The sequence below is a fragment of the Molossus molossus genome, unplaced genomic scaffold (genome assembly GCF_014108415.1).
Source record: "Molossus molossus isolate mMolMol1 unplaced genomic scaffold, mMolMol1.p scaffold_m16_p_22, whole genome shotgun sequence".
Lineage (NCBI taxonomy): Eukaryota > Metazoa > Chordata > Mammalia > Chiroptera > Molossidae > Molossus > Molossus molossus.
This window is the reverse complement of record NW_023425358.1, coordinates 14,385,810-14,410,833: the sequence shown is the minus strand read 5'-3', so window position 1 is coordinate 14,410,833 and position 25,024 is coordinate 14,385,810. Positions and strand designations below refer to the sequence as shown.

The window sequence follows — 25,024 nt, the reverse complement described above, 5'->3', positions numbered from 1 at the left end:
CTCTGGTCCACAGGCCAATGCTCCAACCGCTGAGCCAAACCGGCCAGGGCTAAACAAGGTTTCTTAAAAGAAGGGTCCGACTAAGTTGCTGTGCGCAGAGGCCTGGAAGATAAGCCAACATTTTCACCCCTTGCTGCAGTATTTATAGGGTGGAGCTCTGTCTAGTTTACAGATCCTTGTCGGAGTTAGCCCTCCAGGAGTCTGCATCTGGTTTGCTGCCCAACAAGCCTTGAGAAATATGACCTGTCAAGATTATTTTTGATCGTAAGTGACAGAAATTTAACCTGAACGCTTTGGAGTAAAAAAGGAAGAGTTTCTTCTATCATGTAACAAAATACTGGAAGGAGCTGGAATAATTGGAAATTCGATAACTAAAAGCCACCATGGTTATCACTCATCTCCCTTGCCTTGCTCTTGGTGTCAGCTCAGCTTCATTTTCTCAAGCATTCTTACACTTTATGATGGGGACCGTGGCTGACAGTCACAGAGTCTTCCTTAGCCATTGAGCCCAGTCTGACAGCCCGAGGGCCGCGACCGTCCCGGAACAGTATCCAGCGGCCCCGCGAACCCGCTCCTTTCCGCCCGGCTCCTGGCGCCTCCACACGTCCCGCCCCTCAGCGGAAGTGACGCACCCGGAGCCCGAACCCCGCCCTCACGCCTTACCAGCCCCCGGGAGGTGACGGGCCGAGAGGGGCGGATTCAGGGATGCGAGGGGCGGGGCCGGCCACCGGAAATGGCGGTTTGCTGGAGGCGGTTACTTCAGTACCCTGAGTAGTTTGAGTCTGGCGAGTTGTTCGGTTGCTGTCTCAGCAGGAGTGGGGCCCCGAGGCCTTAGGAACAGGCTTTTATCTGTCCCGGGACCCCCTCGTCCCTCGTGCAGCGTCTCCCCCATAACCGGATACGGATTGTTCGGACTCTGCCTCAGACCCAGGTTCTCAGCCCCGCCCTCCCGGCCGCCTGGCTCGGGCTGCTCGGGACAGTGCCCCCGGCCCCACCTCGCGGGCCTCCGCTGGGCACAGCCCTCGTTCTCGGCCAGGTCCTCTCGTCTCTCCCTCCTGCCCCCATTTCTGCCGGCAGGCAATCTTCAATTCTTGTTTTTCCCTTACTTCTTCCCACTCCCCTTCTTCCCTTCTTCAGGAATTCCCCACTTTCCTGCAGGCTACTGCCTTCTCCGAGGCTCCCCCCGTTCGGAGGACGGGCCCAGGCGTTAGGACGCGGAGCTTCGGCGCGGGCGTCCGAAGGTGTTAAGCTTTTCCTTTCTCCCGCCCAGGAGTCACAGATGCCAGCAAGTATGGCCCCCCTCAAGAAGCGTCGAAACACCGCGAGGTTGCCCCTGGCCTTAAACCCCCTGAAGAGCAAGGACGTGCTGGCCGTGCTGGCCGAGAGGAACCAGGCCGTAGTACCAGTTGGGGCGTGGGTGGAGCCGGCCTCGGCGCTTAGTCCCGAAATCCCAGCATCTGTGAGTGTCAGGGCCCCACGCGGCGGGCTCCAGCCCCTCTGCAGCAGCCCCCCGGGGCTGGGCCGAGAGGAGCAGTCTGGAGACGCTGTTTGTGTTCTCGTGGACAGACATGTTCTTGCGTTAGGAGTCTAGGCGAACCTGTGTGTATCTGCCGAAACTTACACATATGTATGTATGTATTTCCGTTCACTTCGCAAACTCCTGATTGCTCGTCATGCACAGGCCACGGGCTCTGTCTTTACCTCCCAGACGACCCCAGCTGGCCGCATGTCGGGGAACATGGCTGGCTGGCTGGCTTCAAGTTGTGGATGAGTTTGGTGATGGAGATTCAGGCAACATGCAGTGATAGAACAGAGGCGGAAGGGGTACATTCTGCCTGGGATTCGGAGAAAGCCTAACCATAAATTCCGCGAGGACAGAGACCTTTCTGTTCCGTTTATTCCCGTCCTGGTTTATAGTAGGTCTTCAGGGAATGTTTGTTGAATGAATGAATGAATGAATGAATGAGGAAATACAGTTTGCGTTGGTCCTTAACGAATGGATGTGCCGTAAGTACAAGAGCGCAGGGAGGAAGGAGCATTTCAGATGAAGGCAAACTTTTGCAAAGTTTGCATGCGTGCCTGTTTACAAGATAACGTACACACTAATTAACACGTGAGGACAGTTTTGTCAGAATATTTTTATAGTCTTTCACCAAACTCTCTCACTTAGCTATTTGTTCGAATTTTATTGTGACACATTTCCTTCATGGTAAATTGCGTACATACCTACTTTTCCTGATGGAGTGTGAGCTCCTAGATCACAGGGGGAGAAATTTTATTTATCACATTTCCACCTTTATCTTAGTTTCTAATAAATATGGGCATTCGGGCCCTGGCCAGTTTTGCTCAGCGGTTAGAGCGTCAGCCTGTGGTCCAGAGAGACCCAGGGTCAATTCCCGCTAAGGGCACGTACCTCAGTTGCAGTTTGTCCCCGGCCCTGGTTGGGTCGTGCAGGTGGAAGGCAGCCACTCGATGTGTCCCTTTCACGTCGATGTTTCTCTCTTTCTCTCTCTCTTCCTCCCACTATATCTGAACAAAAAATGGAAAAATGTCCTCGGGTGAGGTTAAAAAAAAAAAAATACTGTACTAAATTTACATTAATCAGAGATACCATAGCACGCAGAGCTTATAGGAAGAAAGGCTTGTGGAAGATACTAGGAGGTGGGTATTAGATGGTCTTCAAGATTGATTAGGCCTTTGCTAAGTAGAGATTACAGGGAAGGCATGCTGGGTTAAAAATGGAGCATAATTCTGAATATGAAGGCATTTTATTTAATTTTATTTTTTTTATCCTCACCCGAGGACATTTTTCCATTCTTTATTCAGACAGAGCAGGAGGGAGAGAGAGGAAGAGAGAGAGAGAGAGAAACATCTATGTGAAAGGGACACATCGAGTGGTTGCCACCCGCACAACCTAACAGGGGCCGGGGACAAACTGCAACCAAGGTACGCGCCCTTAGCAGGAACCAAACCTGGGTCTCTCTGGACCACAGGCCAACGCTCTAACCGCTGAGCCAAACCAGCCAGGGCATGAAGGCATTTTAGAATAAGATATTTGGTGAGTGGTGAGCAATCTGGTGTATCTGGACTGTTTTACACATTTTAGAAAATGTGTAACATAAGATAGATCTGAATTGGTTCATTAAGCATTAATGAATATACTGTTTGTTCCCAGTTCAAAGATTTGAGTACTCCAAATTCCAGTTTTTAGTCTGTGATTTGCTTTTATCTCGGTACTCACTCGTTATGTCTAGATTTCCATCTCTGAACTCCTGTGGTTTCCTTACTCTACTGGGAATTTTGGATTATAGAACTGAGTTATTTTTTCAGGATTGTTTCCTGACTGCTTTGTGTTTATAACAAAGCCCTAATGGGAAAAATTGTTGACATTTAAGTTCATTTTCTATCTTTCATCTTTAAAGACTTCAGCATATATGATTGAAGAAGAACTAAAGGAACAGCTAAGAAAAAAACAAGAAGCCTTGAAGCGTTTTCAGAGACAAGTCAAACACCGAGTAAATCAACAAATTAGGCTGAGAAAAAAGCAACAGCTTCAGAAATCCTATGAAGCAGTAAGTTCAAAGTGAGCCCTAAGTGGATATAAAGTGTATGTGTTATGAGAGAAGCTATTAGGTAGTAACAGATCACTTTCTTTCTTTTTTTTTTTTGCATTTATCTTGAGCAGGAGGGAGAGAGAGAGAAACATCGATGTGATATGAGAGAGACACATTGAGTGGTCGCCACCCACACGACCCCAACCAGGGCCTGGGACAAACCGCAACTGAGGTACATGCCCTCAGCGGGAACCGAACCTGGGCCTCTCCAGGCCTCTCTGGTTCACGGGCCCACTGCTGAGCCAAACCGACCAGGGCCAGATCACTTTCTTTTGATTCTATGCTTTGTATTATCTGTTTTGCTGGTAAGAGTGGTAGACTTGTATGTAGAGAAACTGTATTTTATTCCTGTTTGTTCTGACTCATTTTTTTGTTTTCACTAGTTAAAAACAATGTCAGTTTTGGATTCAGAATTGGGTTTGAATTTAGGCTTATGCTATTTTTAAAAATTAAATTTATTGATGTAGCATTGGTTAATAAAATATCAATTTCAGGTGTACAACATAACTCATTATCTTTTCCATGCTCACCACCCAAAGTCCTCTTTCCTTCCGTTACCATATATTTGATCCTCTCTACCCATTTTGCTCTTTCTCTCTGGTAACCACCATTCTGTTGTCTGTTATTGATGAGTTTGTTTTTGTTTGTTAGTTTGTTACTTTTTTGTTTGATATTCCACATATGAATGAAATCATAGAATTTTTGTCCTTTTCTGTCTGACCTATTTCACCTAGCATAATACCCTCAAGATCCATCCATGTTGCTGCAATGGCAATTTTTTTTTAATGGCTGAGAAGTAGTAAATATTTCATATCTCTATTCATTCATCCATTGATGGACACTTAGGTTGTTTCTGTGTCTTGGATATTGTAAATAATGCTGTAGTAAACATAGGGGTACATATTTGTTATGAATTAGTGCTTTTATGTTTTTCAGGTAAATACCCAGAAGAGGAATTTCTGGGTCATATGGTAGTTCTAGTCTTAATTTTTTTTTTTTAATTCTTTCTTTTTTTTTTTAATTGATTTTTAGAGATAGGGAAAGGGAGAGGGGGAGAGAGATAGAAACATCGATGAGAGAATATTGATTGGCCCTGGCCAGTTTGGCTCAGCGGTTAGAGCGTCGGCCTGCGGTCCTGAGAATATCGATTGGCTGCCTTCTCCGTGCCCCCCACTGGGGATCTGGCCCACAACCTGGGCATGTGCCCTGACTGGGAATCAAACCAGCGACCTCTTGGTGCATGGGTTGACGTTCAACCACTGAGCCACACCAGCCGGGCTATTCTTAATTTTTAAAGGAACCCCATACTGTTTTCCATAGTGGCTGTACCAATTTACATTCCCACCAACAATGTACAAAGGTTCCCTTTTCTCAATATCCTCTCCAACACTTGTTATTTCTTGTCTTTGATAATAGCCGTTCTAATAGGTATGAGATGGTAACACATTGTGGTTTTGATTTGCATTTCTCTAATAACTAGTGATGTTGAACATCTTTTCATGTCTGTTGGCCATCTGTAGTCTTCCTTGGAAAAATGTCTGTTCAGATCCTCTGCCCATTTTTTAATCTAATTTTTTGTTGTTGAGTTGTATGAATTCTTTATATGTTTTGGATATTAACCCTTAGTGGATGTGTCATTTGTGAATTTCTTCTCCCATTTGGTTTGTTGTCTTTTTGTTTTGCTGATGGTTTCTTTTGCTGTGCAGAAGTTGTTAAGTTTGATGTAGTCCCAGTTTATTTCTGCTTTTGTTTTCCTTGCCTTTGGAGTCAAATTCACAAAAAAATCTTTAAGATCAATGTCTAGAAGCTTAGTTTTTTCCTATGTATTTTATTGTTTTGGGTCTTAAATTCAAGTTTTTATTCAATTTTAAGTTAATTTTTGTATATGATGTAAGATAGTGGTCTAGTTTCACTCTTTAGCCTATAGCTGCCCAGTTTTCCCAACACCATTTATTGAATAGACTTTCCTTTCTCCATTGTATAATCTTGACTCCTTTGTTGTAAATTAGTTGTCCATATATATGTAGGTTTATTTCTGTGCTCTCAATTCTGTTCCATTGGTCTGTGTACCTGTTTTTCTGCCAATACCATATCATTTTGGTTACTATAGCTTTGTAGTATAGTTTGAAGTTGAGGAGTGTGATACCTCCAGCTTTGTTATTTTTTTCCTGAGGATTGCTTTGGCTATTCACGGTCTTTTGTGGTTCCATACAAATAATCAGAAATTTTTGTTCTAATTCTGTGAAAAATGCCATTGGGATTTTTAAAAAATCCTCATCTAAGGATATTTTTTCATTGATTTTTATTTTTATTTTTATTTTATTTTTTAGATAGAATGGAGGGGCAAGAGAGAGAGAGAGAGAGATTGATGTGAGAGAGACATGTCAATTGGTTGCCTCCTGCACAACCCTTACCAGTGCTGGGGATTGAACCTGCAACCCAGGTACGTGTCCTTGACTGGGAATCTAACCCATGACTCTTTGGTCCACAGGCTGATGCTCTAACAGCTAAGCCAAACTGGCTAGGCGCCAATGGGATTTTGAGAAGTATTACATTCTGTATGTAGGTTGCTTTAGGTAATATGGACATTTTAACAATGTTAATTCTTCCAATCCATGAACATGGAATTTTTTCCATTTCTTTGTCTTCTTCAATTTCTTTCAATAGTGGGTTATTGTTTTCAGTGTACAGGTCCTCCACCTTCTTTGTTAAGTTTATTTCTAGGTATTTCATACTTTTCTGTTGTGGTTGTAAATGAATTGCTTTCTTTATTTCTCTTATATTTTGTTGTTAGCATGTAGAAATGCAACAGATTTTTGTATCCTGCAACTTTACTATATTTGTTTATTCTAGTAATTTGTTGGTGGTCTTTAGGATTTTCTATATATGAAATAATGTCATCGCAAATAGTGACAGTTTTTCTTCTTTCCTTCCAATTTGGATGCCTTTTATTATATATTATTATATATGTTATATTATAGCTCTGGCTAGGACTTCTGTACTATGTTGAATGATAGCTAAGAGTGGGTATCTTGTCTTGTTTCTAATCTTACAGGAAGAACTTTCAGCTTTTCATCATGGAGTATGATTTTAGCTGTGGGTTTGTCATATTGGTCTTTATTATGTTGAGGTACTTTCCTCCTCTACTCATTTTTCTTTTTGTTTTTATTTTATTTTATCATAAATGTATGTTAAACTGGTCAAATGCTTTTTCTGCATCTCTTGAGATAATGATATGATTTTTATCCTTCATTTTGTTAATGTGATCATTGATTGATCTGCAGCTGTTGAACTATCCTTGCATCCTTGGACTGAATCCCAGTTGATCATGGTATATGATCCTTTTAATGTATTGTATTTGACTTGTTAGTATTTGGTTGAGGAATTTTTTTACCTCCCTTTTTATGTTGTGTGTTCATTACCAAATTGTAGTAGTTAAGTTATTTTTAATGCTTTTTTCCCCTTTAACCTTTATACTATAATTAATCCTCTAATGCATTCATCTGATTTAATAAGTTCTTCAGCTCCAGAATTTGTTTAGTTCTTTTTTATAGTTTCAGTTCCTTTGGTAAAAGTACTCCTTTTGTTCATTAATTTTATCCCCAGGCTCATTGAATTGCATTCTGAATTTTCTTATATCTCATTGAGTTTTTTAAAATAACTGCAATCTTGAATTCTCTGTCATTTAAATCAGTCTTTTGTGTCTTTGAGTTTATTTTCTGGAAACTTTTCATTTTCTTTCTGAACTATCTTGTTACCTTGGTTATTTATGGTACTTGATGGGTTTTCCCTCTCTCTTTGCATTTAAGATAGTGGACACTTTTTGTTTAGATAATATTTTGATTTTAACAATTCAGCAGGTTGATAATTAGAGGTCTTTTGTTTTCCAGTAGATGGTGCTATAGAGAAACTTTTTCTTTTACCTGTGCTACTTGTGCCTATGGGGTCCTGGTAGGGGGCGTGTCACTTTTGGTGTGAAAAGTGACTCCTGGGTGACCGGGATGGTGTGTGTGTGCCTGCTGTGTTCGTGATGCTGACCTGAGTTAAGCTATTTTACTAGCAATGTGACCTTGGGCTAATGACTTCACTTCTCTGGACTGTAGTTTCTTCACTTACAAAGTGGGGATATGATATGTACTTGTTTCATAAGACTGTTGTGAGAATTAGATGAGATAATGTAAATTATTAGCACATAGTAAGTGCCTGATAAATGTTAGGTTTTTTGGCCAGCTAAAGCTTTCTGCTACCTACCCCTGACACCAATTTTAAATCTTTTGGGCTGGTTATAGGCATTTGATTGCACTGGATTTGAGTGGAATCTCACTAGAATCATGTCACTTTTTCTTTCTTTGTGTAGGCAGAAAAAGAAGGCACTATAGCCATGAAGTCTTCAGATCCAGCACACTTAACTCCTAAAATAACAAGTGTTTTTCAAAACAATTTGAATGCTGCTATTGGAAGTGCTACATTACCTCCTTCCCAAATGCTTGGGGATGGAATAGAAGATAGAGAGAATCAGAATCAATTATTCCAACAAGCCCAGGCTGTAAGTATATATTTATTTTATTTTATATCTATGAATTTTTTTAGATGTATGACATCTCTAGAATATGAAGTAGAGATTAAGAGGTATCACATTCAACTTCACTTTTTCTCACTTCCTTTTTTTATCTTTGTAAAGTGGGAAATAGTGGGATAATGTTTATTTTTATGTATTTAAAAAAATGTATCTTTATTTTTGGTAAGATACTTTAGAATTATCTAATGTAAGGTGCCAAAGTGGTAAAATTCAACACTTGTTAGAAAGAGCCCTGGCCAGGTTAAGTCAGTTGGTTAGAGCGTCGTCCCAATACGCCAAGGTTGTAGGTTCGATCCCCAGAATAGCACATACAAGAATCAACCAATGAATGCATAAATAAGTGGAACAACAAATGAATCCCCCCCCCATCTGTTCTTTCCTCTCTCTCTCTCTAAAATCAATAAATAAAAATTGCAAAAACTTATTAGAATCAGCTTTGGCTAAAAGAACATAGATTTTCCCAATTACAGTTGAATTGTGTTATGGGTAAGTTATTCTCAGTTTGTAGCATATGGACAGAAGTGATTACTAACCTCTGCAAAAAGGTTTAATACATATATAGGGCATTTTGCCTGTTAATTTTTTCTGAACTTCAATTGGATTATCACAGTAAATAGGTCTAGGAGTCAAATAATAATATAGGAAAATCTCAATGAGCACATTCAGAGTATTTTTTAACTGTAACTTTTACTTAGTCGTTCATTTTATAGACCTGATATTTAAAAATTAACCACCACGAGTAGATTCATCCACTCGAATCACTTGATGGCTATCGAATCAACTCTACTGCTTGAGCTTTCGTACAATTGATATCATAGTTTTCAGGTCTGCTATGGGAAATTATTGTTCACCTTATCACTTAAAAATTGTATTCCTGACTTCCGGTCAAGATGGCAGCGTAGGTAAACGCGGTATCGCGTCCGCCCACAACCACATCAAAGTTACAACTAAACTACAGAACAACCATCATTCAAAACCGCCTGAAATCAAGCTGAATGGAAGTCGTACAACTACGGAATTAAAAAAAAAAAAAAAAAAAAGCAGCTACATCCAGACTGGTAGGAGTGGCGGTGGCGCGCGGCAGCAAGATGGGCTGGTCCCACACCCAAGCGTGGTGGATAAAAATCAGGAGGCTCCTGCGGCTGGGAAGGTCCTTCCTGAGGACTGAGGGGTCCCCGTCCCACACCGGGTGCCCCGTTCAGGGTTCCAGTGCCAGGAAGAGAAGTCCCCATAACTTCTGGCTGGAAAAACCAGCGGAAACTGAGGCTCAGGGAAGCTGAAGCGGCTGGAGCCCCAGGCAGCTCCCTAAAGGGCCCGCGCACGGACTTATCGGACTCTCTCCCTCTAAGCTCAGAGGGGAGGCAGCTCGAGGGGCGCCAGAGACATACAGGGAAGAACTGAGCTGTTTGGCACTGGAGCGAGGGCTGGAGAGGGTGCTTCCTCTGGGACAAACGTGCTTTAAGAGGCCTTTGTTCCTTTGGTGAGCCCTTCCCCAGGGCGGCAGACAGAAGCCATATCTGGGACTCCAGCAACCTGGCTCACACTGGTAGCCCTGCCCTGCTGACTCCCTGAGGCCCCGCCCCACCCCACACAACTTTCAAGCCCACCCAAGCTGTTGCCAGTTGCTTAACCATAGGATTGGCCTGTCTTGGATCCTGCTTCAGGTTTTTCCTAAATTCTTTCAAACGAGCAGCACCGGGTCTCAGCGAGCCCCATACCTCTCATTAAGTAATATACAGAAACAAACACAGGGAGGCAGCCAAAATGAGGATACAAAGAAACAGGTCCCAAATGAAAGAACAGAACAAAACCCCAATAAAAGAACTAAGCGAAAGGGAGATAAGCAACCTAACAGATACTGAGTTCAAAATACTGCTTATAAGGATGCTTAGTGAACTGAGTGAGAACCTCAGTGAACTTAGGGAGGGCCTCAAGAGCATAAAAAAGGGCCAGTTAGAAATCATGGATACACAGTTAGAATTAAAGGAGGCATTAACTGAAATAAAGAATAATTTACACAGTTTCAATAATAGAGTATGTAAATCCAAGGAACAAACCATCGATTTGGAATATAAGAACGCAAAAAATCCCCAATCAGAACAGCAAAAAGAAAAAAGAATCCAAAAAAATGATAGTGTAAGGAGCCTCTGGGACTTCAAGCATGCCAACATTCGCATCTTGGGGGTGCCCAAAGGAGAAGAGAGAGAACAATAAATCGAAAACCTGTTTGAAACAATAATGGCAGAAAACTTTCCTAACTTGGTGAAGGAAACAGACATACAAGTCCAGGAAGCACAGAGAGTCCCAAACAAGATGAACCCCAAGAGGCACACACCAAGACACATCATCATCAAAATGCAAAAGGTTCAAGACAAAGAGAGAATATTAAAAGCAGCAAGAGAAAGGCAGCTAGTTACCTACGAGGGAGTTCCCATTAGGCTGTCAGCTGATTTCTCAAAAGAAACTTTGCAGGCCAGAAGGGAGTGGCAAGAAATATTCAGAGTGATGAAAACCAAGAACCTACAACCAAAATTACTCTATCCTGCAAAGCTGTCATTTAGAATCGATGGACATATAAAAACTTTCCCAGACAAGAAAAAGTTAAAGGAGTTCATCACTACCAAACCGTTATTATATGAAATGATGAAGGGTCTTTTTGAAGAAAAAGATAAAATGTATGAACAAACAAAATGGCAATGAATACATATCTATCAACAATGGAATCTACAAACAAAATGAACAGGAAGAACAGAAACATTCTCATAAATACAGAGAACATTTTGTTGGTTGCCAGTTGGGAAGGGGGTTGGGGGAATGGGTGAAAAAGGTGAAGGGATTAAGAAGCACAAATTCATTGCTAGACTGACAAACCTCAAAGGGAAAGGGGTTGGGGGGGGTGGGAAGAAATAAACCAAAGAACTTATATGCATAACCAATGGACACAGACAATATTGTGGGAAAAGGTGGGAGGGGGGCAGGAGTGGGGAGGAGGGGGTCAATGGGGGAAAAATGTGGAACATCTGTAATACATTTTACATCCAACAATAAAGATTTGAAAAAAAAAATTGTATTCCTAGGGATAGTGAGAGGAGATAAAAATGTGGAAGATAATGATTATATAAAAATAAAAGTTGTGTAACCGCTAACTTGCTTGGTCATAGTAGGAAGCAAATCCAATTGTGTCATTAGTATAAATAGGGAAAGCTTTACAAGCACATGTTATGTTGAAATACTTAAAAATATATTTTTTTTGTCCCAAATTACAACTTTTTCTTGTCTTTGTTTGAGTGATAGTCATCATTTTTGTTTTCTAAGATTATGAATAATTTGTTGAGCAAATATTTATTGAGCCAGGCACTGCATAAAGTAAAAGGGATAGAACATTGACTAAGATGGACATAGTCCTTGCTTTTATGGACTTTGTAGCTATAAATCCCACTGTAGTAAGGATTTTACTTCATCTGTATAATGCATAAGTAGATCAGTCCACCAGATATACTGTTTGTTAAACATTGTAGGAATACTAATAAAATATGAAATAGGATCCTTTGTGGGTTTATATTTATAAGTAGAGATACAAAACTACTAGACCATCTAATTTACTAGATATTAATATAGAAATATTTACAGTATTTTCTGATAAAGTTGTATTGTGGAAGTTCAAAAAAATTTAAATTCCAAGGGAATAGCTAGGAAAGAATTCTTTGAAGAGGTGGAATTTAGCTATACATTTTGAATTGTTAAGCTTAATTGAACTGGTAAATTCAAGAGAATTTTGAGATAGAAGGGACAGCTAAAAGTCTAGAATATGTAATGAGCTTGATATATTTTGGAATAAGTGATAGAACCTTTCTAATGATAGTACATAGAGGAGAAAATGAAAGTGTGGTTAGAGAGAAACCAGGTTATGAGAAGCCTTAAATGTTACAAAATTTAAAAGGGTTTTTATGCTTTTTTTTCCTTAAAAGATGAACTACTGAATGTTCAGTGACTTAAACTACTTTAAGCTTATTAACTTTTGCCCACACAATACCATGATAATAGATGCTTTTTAATTTTATCATTTCTGTTGCATTTTTTATCCACTAGATGTCACTAAACACTAGACAATGAGACTTCAAGCACTGCTGCCTTTGATTTATCTAGAACTGGTTAAGTAAATGTGAATGTAATTTACTTTCTGAATGTTAGTGTACTTTTCAATTTTCTTGTGTCTTAGAAGGATAGAAACAGAATCTTGGAGTTGGAAGAATTTTAAAAGTTCACCAGACATATTGAAATATTTAAGGTTGAAATGGTTTGACATCTGGGGTATATTTCAAAATAATGTAAGGGTGAGGTGAAGTAGGGGGTTATAAATAAAGCAAGATTGGCCAGGAGTTGATATGTTCAAGCTGGTTGATGTGTGGGTATGGGTTGGCTGGTTATAGCATTCTGTCTGCTTCTATATGTGTGTGACGTTTCCAATATGTTTTAATTTATTTACATTTTAAATTAAGTGTTAAAAAAGATATTATCTAGTCTAACTTTTCTCTCTCTAAGGAATTTTTTTTATAATGTCTCAAATATATATATATATATATATATATATATATATATATATGGCTATCTAGTTTCTATGAGAACACTATCACGGTTGATCAAATCACTTTTTAGACTTATGCTTAATTTTTAGAAGATTTGGAATAATTATAAGTGTTTTTTCAATATATTGAGTGAAAATCTTTCTCCCTATAATTTTTACTCTTTGGGCCTAGCTTAGTACTCCCAAGTAATAGAGTATAAAATACCGCCCTGGCCAGTTTGGCTCAGTGGTTGGAGCATCAGCCTGTGGACCAGAGAGTCCTGAGTTTGGTTCCCACTAGGGGCACGTACCCCCCCCCCCCAAATAAATAAATAAATAAATAAATAAAATACCATGGTGATCTTTAAAAACATGTTAAGTATTTGATTATACCTATCATTTTTCTCCTTTTGGATTATTATATTCCTAATGCCTACTTGTTCTAAGCTCAGATGAGATTAGGAACCTAAAGTTAGAAACTAGAATCATAGAACTGGAAGAAATTTCAAGTGTTCTCATAAAATAGAACTAGCTCAGCCCCCTGCTATTTGTTAGGACTAAAATTTATTTCTAGGGATTGAGTTTCTACAGTGTTCTTTGACAACTTCATTTTGGTGAGGAATTGAAGAATAACTAATCATTCTCACCATATAATAACTCTTTATTTATCTATTGACTATTAAGTTTGCCACTATTTCTTTTTTAGCATGGTATATCCCAGCTTTTTATGTGTTTCTCACTGAATTTTTTATTATCTTGTTTTTTATTTTTATTCTTTTTATAATACAAGTTTTCCAGCTTTTTCCAACTGGAAAATAGCAATTAATTTTGGTAGTTAAGTAAAGATTTAAGAGATGTGAAATAAATTGCTAACTTTTCTGTAATCTATCACTGAAAAAAACCGGTGCATTAGTGAGGCATTTCTGGCTGCAAGAATTCAGGCTAACCCAAGCAAGGGGGGTACATTTATTTTAAGAGTATGAATGGGTTAATAAAGGCAGAGTCACAGATTCACACTAATCCTAACTCCCTTCAGGAGTCTGCGGCTGGAGAGTTCTTCTGGATCTAAGGTAGCTCCAATGATCCCAACAGCATGGGATCTTTGTGCTTCACACTAGTATTTGATCATTAACTTGATTGATTCATTTGTTCTCTTAGGGTGAACACCCTCCCCATTTACCTGAGATTGAGGGGTTTCCCAGGACATGAGACTAAACCTGGGACAGTTCCTGGCAAACTGGGAGAGTTGGTTGCTCTGGCTCAACATGTATGCTTCTCTCTTATTTACTGCTTTCCCTACCATTGGCTAGTATTCTCATCATCAAAGATCTGAAACTTTGGCATACTTAAGTCTTCTTCAGCCTTGTTTTTCCAGCTTAGGCTCCTGTCTCTGACTACTTCCTAGTTCTTGTAGTAAGATAAGGAATCATTTTGGCCCAGCCTGCCTTTTTTAATTAGGTCTAGTTTACTAGCTATAACCTACAGCTTATAATGCCTACTTAATAATAAAAGAAAGCTAATGCAGTTGATGCGTTGCATTGGGGTTCATGGGTTATCATTAGGGACTTATGTGAGTTGAAGTTTTAATTGTATAGTATTTCTGTAGCCATTGAAAAGTTGAACACATTTAAAAACCAGTTTGCGCCCTGGCCGGTTTGGCTCAGCGGTAAGAGTGTCGGCCTGCGGTCCAGAGAGACCAGGTTTGGTCCTGCTAAGGGCATGTACCTTGGTTGCAGTTTGTCCCCGGCCCTGGTTGGGTGGTGCAGGTGGCAACCACTCGATGTGTCCCTTTCATGTCGATGTTTCTCTCTCTCTCTTTCTCCCTCCCACTCTATCTGAACAAAATATGAAAAAATGTCCTCGGGTGAGGATAAAAAAAAAAAATAAAAAAAAATAAAAACCAGTTTGCTATCAGTTGCAAATAAACTGCATTGTACTTTGAATGTAAGGTTGGGTAGATTTTTATGGCATTAACATCTATTTAAAATTGGTATTGCTCGCTGGTGTGGCTCAGTGGTTGAGCGTCGACCCATGTACCAAGAAGTTGCCAGTACAGTTCCTGGTCAGGGCACATGCCCAGGTTGTGGGCCAAATCCCCAGTGAGAGGCATGCAGGAGGTGGCCAGTCGATGTTCTCTCTCATCGATGTTTCTATCTCTCCCTCTCCCTTCCTCTCTCTCTCTAAAATCAATAAAGAGGGTATGGGGTGGGGAGGGATGGGGAGGAAGGTGTCAATGGGAAAAAAAAGGAGAAACATCTGTAACAAAAATAAATTAATAAAAAAGTATTTAAAAAAATCAATAAAGAAAAAAATTTTTTTAAATAAAAAATAACAAAAATAAAACTCGTATAGGCCTGCATGGCAATAAAGTGAAATTGTGTAAAGACAGTAGTCATCTCTACTCCTTTCCCCATGACCTGCATAGTATTACTACACAGTTTCGTTTATATAGTTTACATATAAATTCCTTCTTTCTAATCCCTAATTGTCTAATAAAAAATACATGAACAAATTAAAAAGAACTGAAGAAAATATGAACCATGAATGGGGAACAATGCCATAGATATATTCTCTATGTATTTGTCAAATTATATCCTACTTATTTGAAGTTTTAAGTTTTGTTTTAATATATGATCATTGTTTGCTTTAGATTTTAAGATTTAAACTTCAAAATTTATATAGTACATTTTTATTTTATCAGTCAGAAATCCCTTTGTTAGTCGATAGTTATATTTGTTAGGTTTTCTATATAATTATGAATAACTCGTTTTCATCAGGGAGTTTTTAAGTCTCAGATAAAGCTTTAGTGCCAGTCTTTATTAATAAAAGATTGGAAACTGTGTCTAAGCTTTGAGTATAGAAAAGACTTTTGGTCAAACACTAGGTTTTGAATAGTCACATACATAAAACACATGCACATATACATATGTATAAACATATATATAAATACATTATATATGTGTACATACAAGAGCATATATATACACACATACATATACATACAAATATATGTAGTGATCACCATTATCTTGTAATAAGAGAAATATACTTATATACTTAATCATATGTAAAAACATGATTTGTAGCATCCCCGTATTTTCTGTGTTTTTGTTTAATGCTTATTAAAATTAATTTTGGTCCTTGTATTAGTTTCCTGTGGCTATTGCAAATTACCTCAAACTTAGTGGTTTCAAATGACAGAAATTTATTTTCTCACAGTTCTGAAGGCCAGAAGTCCAAAATCGGTTTCACTGAGCCAAAATCAAGATGTCAGCAGGGCTGTACTTCTTCCTTAGATTCTAGCAGAAAATTTGTTCCTTGACTTTTGTAGCTCTTGATGTCTACTGTCATTCCTTTCCTTGTGGCCATGTCATACCAACCTCTGCTTCTGTCTTCACATCACATTCTCCTCTTCTGAATGTCAAATCTTCCCCTACCTGTTATAAGGATATTTGTGATGGCATTTAGGGCCCATCTGGATAATCCAGTATTATTTCCTCATCTCAAGATCTTTAACTTAATTCTCCCTTAAAGGGAAATCACATCTGCAAAGGCCCTTTTTCCTTTTAAAGAAACACTTAAAGGTTTTAGGGATTAGGACCGGATATCTTTGGGTAGTTATTGTTCAGTCCTCATAGCAGGTCATCGAAAGGGGCTTTGGGTTGAGGTTTGGTGAAGGGTTTTGGTAATGACAGAGAAACAGAATGAATATAATGTGTGTTTCAACTGCTAGGCCAGTTGAAATTCCTGCTTAAGAGACTAAAATCAATCTGTGACTCTTAACAGAGGTTTAGACTCGATGGGAAATGAAAATTATGTACCTTAATTTAAACCTGTTACATTATGTGGGGCAATAACATGCATCATACTTGGCAAAGAGTAAAAAGCAGGCATATTCATGGATTTGTATTTTTTTATAACCTCAGCTGCACGTATCTCTTTTTACAATGTAACTCTGTCAAGATCCCTTTAACCACTCTGTGCCAACCAAATGTAGAAATCTCCCTCCTAGTAAAATAGTGATGTTTCAAGCTGATTTCTCTGACTAGAGGTACAGACCTTCTAGAAACAAGGACAAAACAGAGGTGATATGTTGTGAGGAAACTGGTTGGGTAGTGAGAGAGTTTTTTTTTTTGTCCCTAGCTCACTATTAGTAAAAATTCTAACAGTATTTAGTATTTATATCTATCAATCACAGTCATGATTTCCCTTTAAGGGAGAATTAATCTTATTAAACTTTTCAGGGATTGGGTTAGAACTGGTCCCTGCTTTGCCATAATTTCACTGAGTGTATAGGAATATACTGTTCTTCCATATGATATATAGTGTTCAGCCTAAAAAAAAGATACTTTATTTCTGTATTTTCCTTAAAGGAACAGTTTATACAGATTTGTGAAATATAGAGTAGGCTTTACTTCTCTGAAAAAGAAATCAAAATAGGTGCTTACTGAAATTACTAGGTAGAGATGGAATGAATACAAAGTCAACATTTGGTATTAATACTCATCAACTGTTACTTAGAGTACTTAAAACTAATTGGTTCTGTTGAGATATTTTTTTTTTTTTTTTTTTATCCTCACCCAAGGGTATTTTTCCATTTTTTGTACAGATAGAGTGGGAGGGAGAGAGAGGAAGGGAGAGAGAGAGAGAAACATCGATGTGAAGGGACACATCGAGTGGCTGCCACCTGCACGACCAACCAGGGCCGGGGACAAACTGCAACCGAAGTACGTGCCCTTAGCGGGAACCGAACCCGGGTCTCTCCGGACCGCAGGCCGACGCTCTAACCGCTGAGCCAAACCGGCCAGGGCGGTTCTGTTGAGATATTTGAGTTTGTTTTCTCAGTTAGTAGGAAGGCTTCCTGGAAGAAGGGAGATTTGAGAAAAAACTTTATATAGCTACAGTCTTCAAATGTAGGGGTGAAGAAGGGGTTCACATAAATAGGAAGAAAGGATTTTAGGAGGACTAGGAATTAGAGACATTTAGCAAGGAGTGATATAAAGGTAATTAGGCATGCACGGACCAGTTGAAGAAATAATTCCTTATTGAGAAGATGGATAGAAGGTAAGGAATGTGTCGGATAATTTCTAGTATATTAATTCAAACTTTTAGGTTCTGATATTTTTGTGTACAAAGTATAAAACATATATTATTAAAAAACAATTTGAGTCCTGGTTGGCTCAGCAGTAAAGCATCAGTCCACAGACCAATGAGATGCGGGTTCGATTCCAGTCAAGGGCACGTACCTTGGTTGTGGTTCATCCTGGCCCTGGTTAGGGTCGTGCAGGAGGCAGCCAGTCTAGATGTCTCTCTCACATCAATGTTTCTCTTTCTCCCTTTTCCTCCCACTCTATCTAAAGATAAATAGAAAAATATCCTCAGGTAAGGATTTAAAAAACAAATAACTATTTGAGATACCCCAGCTCCTTCCCCAAAGCCCGCCCCGTGGGGCTGGTCTAGTTGGTCTGCCTCAGGCCAACCATAGAGGGGGATGTCTTCGCTGTCACAGGTGCCCAGTACCAGCTGGCCAGCCCCCTGCGGGGACGCTTGTGTTTACCACAGCTGCGAATGTGAAGAAAATATTTGGAAGCTCTGTGATTACACCAAAAACCGTGACCAGTATCCATTAGAAGAGTCTTACTTTGTCTTCATATCTAATGAGAGGAAGATGATATCTATCTGGAAACAGCAGGCAAGACCTGGAGATGGACCTGTGAACTGGTTACCATGTTGTCTAGCTTCATGTTTCTAGTGCAGCACAGAGCTTCATTTATGATCTTGACACTGTCCTGCCATTTCCCTGTCCCTTTGATGCTTATGTGGAAGATTCCTTTAAGTCTGATGAGGACATCCATCCACAGTTTAGAAGGAAATTTAGAGTTATGTGCACAGATTCTTATTTGAAAAACTTCGCTTCTGACTGATATCACATGAAAGATTCCAGTGGAAACTAGAGAGTCTTCTCCATCATGCCCCTGCATTCAAACTGGAGATTCCAAAATGAACCTGAATGATTTTTATCAATATGGACCTTGAGGTGGGGTGGGGAGCTATTTACTCACTGTCTGAATTTGTACATTGTTTTGGCAGTCTTGACTTCTGGATGTAGAACCATGGAGGAATGCTGGGACATGAATAATAAACTTCATGGTACACTTGGTTTGGAATTGTGTTTTCCTCTTTCAATTCAATTCATTTGAAACTTGATTGAACAAAAAATAAAAACTTTTTTTTTTTGTATGTCAGGTTTGAAACTTGATATAGTATATATTTGTTAAAACATATGATGACTTAGGCCAGTATTTGCTTTTGTTGTGATAAACGTGTGGACTTTGTGTATGTTCTGGATGTTTTGGTTTCTCCAGCTACTCTGTAAGCTCCTGGAGGGCAAGGCTGTGGCTCATTGCTCATTGAATCTAATACCAATAAAAGGGGGCCATAAGATGTTTGCTAGTGATTGTGTTGCTCCTTAAAGAGGGCTGATATTATGTGCTGAATCAGAAATAAGTATTAGTCTTTTTGGACTATTAAGTTCTTTAAAAAGATTGCAGCCTTCTCAGGTTTGAGTGTTGTTTGGCCTATTTGTGTGTGTGTGTGTATTTTTTTTAAATAAAATTGATTTAAAATAAAAAACCCAATTTTAGTAATAGTACTTAAAGTCAAGTTATGAAATGCAGTCTCTTAAAATAATAAAAGTAATGTAGTAAAAACAGATTACAGTCTCCTTTGCAAGTAATCCTCTTGTCTTAGGTCTGGCATTTTTTAATAATAGGGACCTGTTTTCTTGTTGGAACACTTTAGTGAATTTGGTATAAAGACTCTTTTTGTTTGCTTTTTTCCCCCCTTTTTCTGGCAGCTTAGTCAAATCATGAAACAGGCACGTCACCAGCTGGCATCCTTTAAAACTGTGAGTAAAAAAGATGAATCAGTATTTCCAGATGATACAAGGAAAAGCTTTCCCACCCAAGAGGTAAATTGATTTCTGATATTTTTAAAAATAGAGATAAAAATAAAGATACAGATTGATTTATATCTCATCTCAACATTATTTAGAACTACAAAATAATTGGAAATAACCTTAAATATTCAATAGTAGGGAATGGTTAAAAATTACGATATATCTATATAGCCAATCTAAAAAATATATACTTTCAAAGAACATCTGAAGATAAGGGAAGTGTCTATGATATAAAGTTCGGTGATAAAAGTAGGATACAGAATTATATACAATATAATCTCAATTTTAAAAATTCATCCAACAAATATTTTTGGAACATCTACAGTTTCTAAGGCATTGTTTTAGGAGCAGGATTTACAGTGATGAAAAGATGGAACAAGATCCCTCAAGGAGCTTCTGTGCTAGTGGGGAGGTATATAATAAACAAGCAAAAAGATATCTGTTGTATTCTGTATAGACTATAATTTCAAGTGATAAGTGCTATGAGAAAAATGAAGTAAAATAAAGAGATGGGGATAGAATACTATGTGCGTAGACAAAAGCATGGAAAGAAGTGGACCAAGAAGTTAATACTGATTATTTCTGGGTAGTTTTATTATAGGTGATTTTTATTTTTTTCTCTTGGTTTTCTTTACTTTAAAAACTTTCTATCATGTATATATTTTGCTTTTTAATTAGAAAACAATACCTTTTTATTTTTTTAAAGAAATTGTTTTGATACAGAAGATAAGGTAAGAGTGAATAATTGGAACCCAAATGTGAAGCTAGACTTAAAAGGATATTTAAGGCTATACTTGTAAAATAACACTGTTTTGGTGCCTGCTTATTTTGGTGTTCACATATTTGGATGTTAAACTTCTCTTCTTTCCTGTGTTTATTTAATTTTGGGATTAATTTCAAATTTTGATAGGCAGCACTAGAAAAATGGACTATTAGTCTATTTTTTTTTAAATTTTTTTTTGCTATTATAAACTCTGTCTTATTTAGTTCTTTCTCAGTTTTGCTTCCTAATTGGTATTCTTTTACATTTTCCTGGATTATACATATATATTTTTTATTTTTGTATCTTTTCCTTAAGTATCTCAACACAACAGTCAAAAACATTTGTCACTTATGTGTTTTCATTTGGTAGATTATTAAACTATAATGTCTCCCTCTCCAGTGTTAATTTAGAAATTTATAGTTAAATATAAAAATACAAGTGGGCATTGGTGTGTGTCAATATATGGCATTGGATCTAGATGCATTCAGAATGGTTACTTTTTCTAAAAACCATTGCCTTATTATGACTCAAGGTAGAATTTCTTTTGTACCTAAATTATTCTCAGTGGCTTGGTGTCTTGACAATTTTCATACCTACCCTGGATTTGGCTGTACTATAGGGTACTGTTAGAAAGAGGTGATTGGACACATTCTAAGAAACCAGGAAAAAAGAGTTATCAGATTATAGAGATAGATATTTTATATTGTTTGGAACATGTTCAAACTGCTCAATTGTTTTCCCACAAAGAGTACTGTTCACAGGTCTAACTAAAATAATGATCCAGTAGAAGGAAGGAGGATTAAGTCTGAGATAACACCAGTTTTATACGTCAAAGGTGTCATTTAAGTGTAATACATTATTATTATGATGATGATGATGAATTCAGGCTGGCTGCTTGATTCTAAAGAATGCATGTATGGTTTTCAAGTATAACAGCAGAAACAAATCTCCAAATAATTGAGAATGATTAAGAAATTAGTGAAGTTTTTCTTACCACTTATTTCAAGTGTATAGTCTTTCCCTTAAATCTGAAGTTTTCTACCTCAGTTGTCTGAAGTAGGAATCTTCCCATCAGAAAGGAGAACAATCTATAACCTATTTAAATACTGGTTTCATTTCCTTGTTAGACTTATTTTTACTGACATTAGAATCTGTCTGGTTGTTACTGTTGTTTCAGATATTGAGCTGTAAATAGAAGATATACTTGCTTGCCTGCTGTCAGGTCACCAAGACAAAAATCATAGGCCTTCTGATATTGGTACTGGCTAGTATAGGGGCAAATTGTCATTTGTAAATTTAATATATCTCCTAGCAGCCTTTTTCACTCCATATGTTTGATGTGTGAATGACTTGTTTGTACATTTGAAGTAGAACTATTTGTTTTCCTTTATTCTATATACCATAACCTGCTAAGATCACTCCAGATCTTTCACAAAAACTCAACTTACTTTCATGAGCATACTGTTTTCTTTAGACCCTTTATATTTGTATTGATTTTTTTCCCCCCAAAAAGCACTTTGTAGGAAACCAGCATCTATCAGGATAAATACAGGACCAAAAGGAGACTTACCCTTTCAAGCTTATCAAGGTCCTTTAAATACTGCATATTACCAGAAATTATGAAAAATCTAGTAAGGAAATGTAAAGAGTAAAGGGAAAAAATAATAGGCTGTTAGAACTGTCTACAACTATTGAAGGATAAGTTTAAGGGTTAAGCTTATCACACCTAGTATTGTTTTGTAGTAACAGTTTTATTGAGATATAATTCAAATACCAACAATTCACCCATTTCAAATGAACAATTCAGTGGTTTTTAGAATATTCAGAGTTCTCAGCTGTCATCAAAATATAATTTAGAATATTTTCTTTACCCCTAAAACAAACCCTGTACCTGTTAGCTATCACTCTCAATCCCTCCCTGTCCCTATACCCAGTCCTAAGCAACTACTAATCTACTTTCTGTCTCTGTAGATTTGTTTATTGCAGTATTTCATGTAAATGGAATAATAATATGTGGTCTTTTGTGACTGACTTTCACCTTGCATAATATTTTCATAGTTCATTCATGTTGTAGCATGTATCAGTACTTCCTTTTTATTGCTGAGTAATAATTCCATTGTATGGCTATATCACTTTTGGTATATCCATTCATTAGTTGATGGACATTCGGGTTGTTTTCACTTATTGGCTTTTATGAATAATTGTGCTCTGAGTAGTTGTGTACATGTTCTTGTGTGGACATTCATTTCTCTAGTAGTGTAATTGCTGGGTCATGTATGGCTTCATGTTTATTATTTTTTGAGGAACTATCAAGCCGTTTGTGAGGGTTTCAATTTCTTTACATCCTCTCCAATATTTGTTATTGTCTATCTTTTTTATCATAGCCATTCTAGTGGGTGTGAAGTGATATCACATTGTACTTTTGATTTGTATTTTCCTAATGACCTTGAGCATCTTTTCATGTGCTTATTGCCCATTTATATATTTCTTGTGGAAAAAATGTCAATGTGATACTGGAATTTAATTGAATTAGTTGTCTTTATTATCAGGTTGTAAGAGTTCTTTATATATTCTAGATACAAATCAGATGCATGATTTGCAAATATTTTCTCCCATTCTGTGGGTTGTCATTTTATTTTCTTAATACTATCATTGGCAGCACAAAATTTTAAATTTTGGTGTAGTCCACTTTATTTTATTTTTTCTTTTGTTGCTTGTGCTTTTGGTATGGTAGCCAATAAACCATTGCTTAATCTGAGATCATGAATATTTCCTCCTATATGTTCTTCTAATAATTTTATAGTATTAGCTATTACATTTGATCTACAATCCACTGTGAGTTAAATTTTATATATGGTAGGAAGTGTTCTAACTTAATTCTTTTGCATGTGGATATCTACTTGTCCCAACACCATTTGTTGAAAAACTGTTCTTTCTCCATGTAATTGTCTGGACACTTATTAAAAATTAGTTGACTGTAAACGTAAGAGTTTATTGTTGTCTTTACAATATTGTCTTTGGAGATCCACGGAGATAGGATCTTTCCACTTATTTATATCTTCTTTAATTCATTTCAAGAATGTTTTATAGTTTTCAGGGTACATTTTTGTACTTCTTTTGAAATGTCCTGTTTTTATATTTGACTATACTGACCTACTAAAATTATATTAGTAGTGTGCTGAAGCCTAGGATGTTATTGCAGTCACATTGTTTCTACCTGTAGTAGATACATTTTGGTTTTTAAAAAATATTTTTTCATTTTTGTTTATGTGTTCTTTAGGAACCGGACTCTGAGGAATCTTTATCTCTTATGATGGACAAGAAAAGGAAAGAAAATTTATTTTGGTGTAACCAACAGGATCTCCTTTCTGAAAAGAAGGACACATTTTTCAGCAGAGTTCGGGTAAAGTAAAGTAAAAGGAGATCGTATAATAGAAATTAAACTAATTATGATTTGGACTAGGGGTGCCAGTACTGTTTTACTAGTTTGGGATTGTATATTTAGGTTAAGCTGAGCAAAGACTATAATTCCACATTTTATTCCAGTAATTTGTTTGACAATCATATCCTTTAGAGATTATTTTAGGAGTCTTGTGGAAAACCTACTGTTGCTACTACCTGTCATTCTGTGTATGATATTTATGTTCACTTTTAGAAAGTACAATTCAAAAATCCATTATTTGCTATAATGGAAGAGGATGAGCTAACGAAGTTACATCTTCAAGATATTCTGCCAGAAACCCAGGATTATTTTCCAGAAGCCCAAGGTGATATACTGGAAACCCAAGGTGATTTGACAGGAGTCCACAGTATTGAGCTGGAAGCCCAGAATGTTGAGCCACATACCCAGGATGTTGAGCTGGAAGGCCAAGCTGTGGAAGGCCAAGCTGTTGAGCCCAAAGCCCAGGCCACTGAGCCTGAAACCCAGGTGGTTAAGATAGAAACTCAGGGTATTATGCTGGAAGCCCAGAGTATTGAACTAGAAGATGGAAGTATTATGTTGGAAGTACAGGATTTTTTATCCCCAAATCAGGCTTTTCTACCCAAAGACCAGAATATTCTACCCAATGATCAGAATATTCTACTCAAATGTCAGGACCAACATTTTCTACGCAAAGACCAACATGCTCTCCCCAAAGACCAGAATGTTCAATCCAAATGTCAGGACCAGGATTTTATAATGAAATGTTCAGACCAGGATTTTATACCCAAAGACCAGCATATTCTTGCAAAAGACCAGAATACTCTTCTCAAATTTCAAGACCAGAATTTTCTACCCAGAGACCAGTATGTTCTCACCAAAGATCAGTGTGTTTTCTCCAAAGAACAGAATACTCTGCCCAAATGTCAGGACCAGGATTTTCTACCGAGATATCAGGTAAAATAGAGTGGGAAGAAGATAAATCAAGATAAAATAAGCTACTTAAGGTTTGGAGTGAGATTTGCAGGGACTATATTGCAGCTGATTTGGAGATTCATGGTTGGAAAAATAATTTCCTGGTTGATTTCTAAAAACTTTGGATTTCTCATTAAGTCTTCAAGTAAT

General features: G+C 37.8%; 1 protein-coding gene and 1 pseudogene across 7 annotated transcripts in view; both read left to right on the top strand.

Annotated features, from left to right (window-relative positions):
* The first annotated feature begins 772 nt into the window (after positions 1-772).
* Positions 773-25,024, top strand: part of CCDC15 (coiled-coil domain containing 15) — a 71,335-nt gene continuing 47,083 nt past the window's right edge. For 4 of the 7 annotated variants that reach the window (XM_036277111.1, XM_036277108.1, XM_036277109.1 and 1 more), the window contains exons 1-8: positions 773-931; positions 1,271-1,459; positions 3,423-3,572; positions 7,972-8,160; positions 19,614-19,727; positions 23,759-23,881; positions 24,134-24,266; positions 24,804-24,856. In XM_036277111.1, the coding sequence (XP_036133004.1) occupies positions 1,280-1,459; positions 3,423-3,572; positions 7,972-8,160; positions 19,614-19,727; positions 23,759-23,881; positions 24,134-24,266; positions 24,804-24,856 (942 nt within the window). In that variant the 5' untranslated portion in view covers positions 773-931; positions 1,271-1,279. Of the gene's footprint in view, positions 932-1,270; positions 1,460-3,422; positions 3,584-7,971; positions 8,161-19,613; positions 19,728-23,758; positions 23,882-24,133; positions 24,267-24,803; positions 24,857-25,024 lie in introns of those variants that run through there. The other 3 variants (XM_036277110.1, XM_036277113.1, XM_036277115.1) reach the window with 3 other exon arrangements.
* Positions 17,811-18,866, top strand: LOC118640294 (annotated as a pseudogene).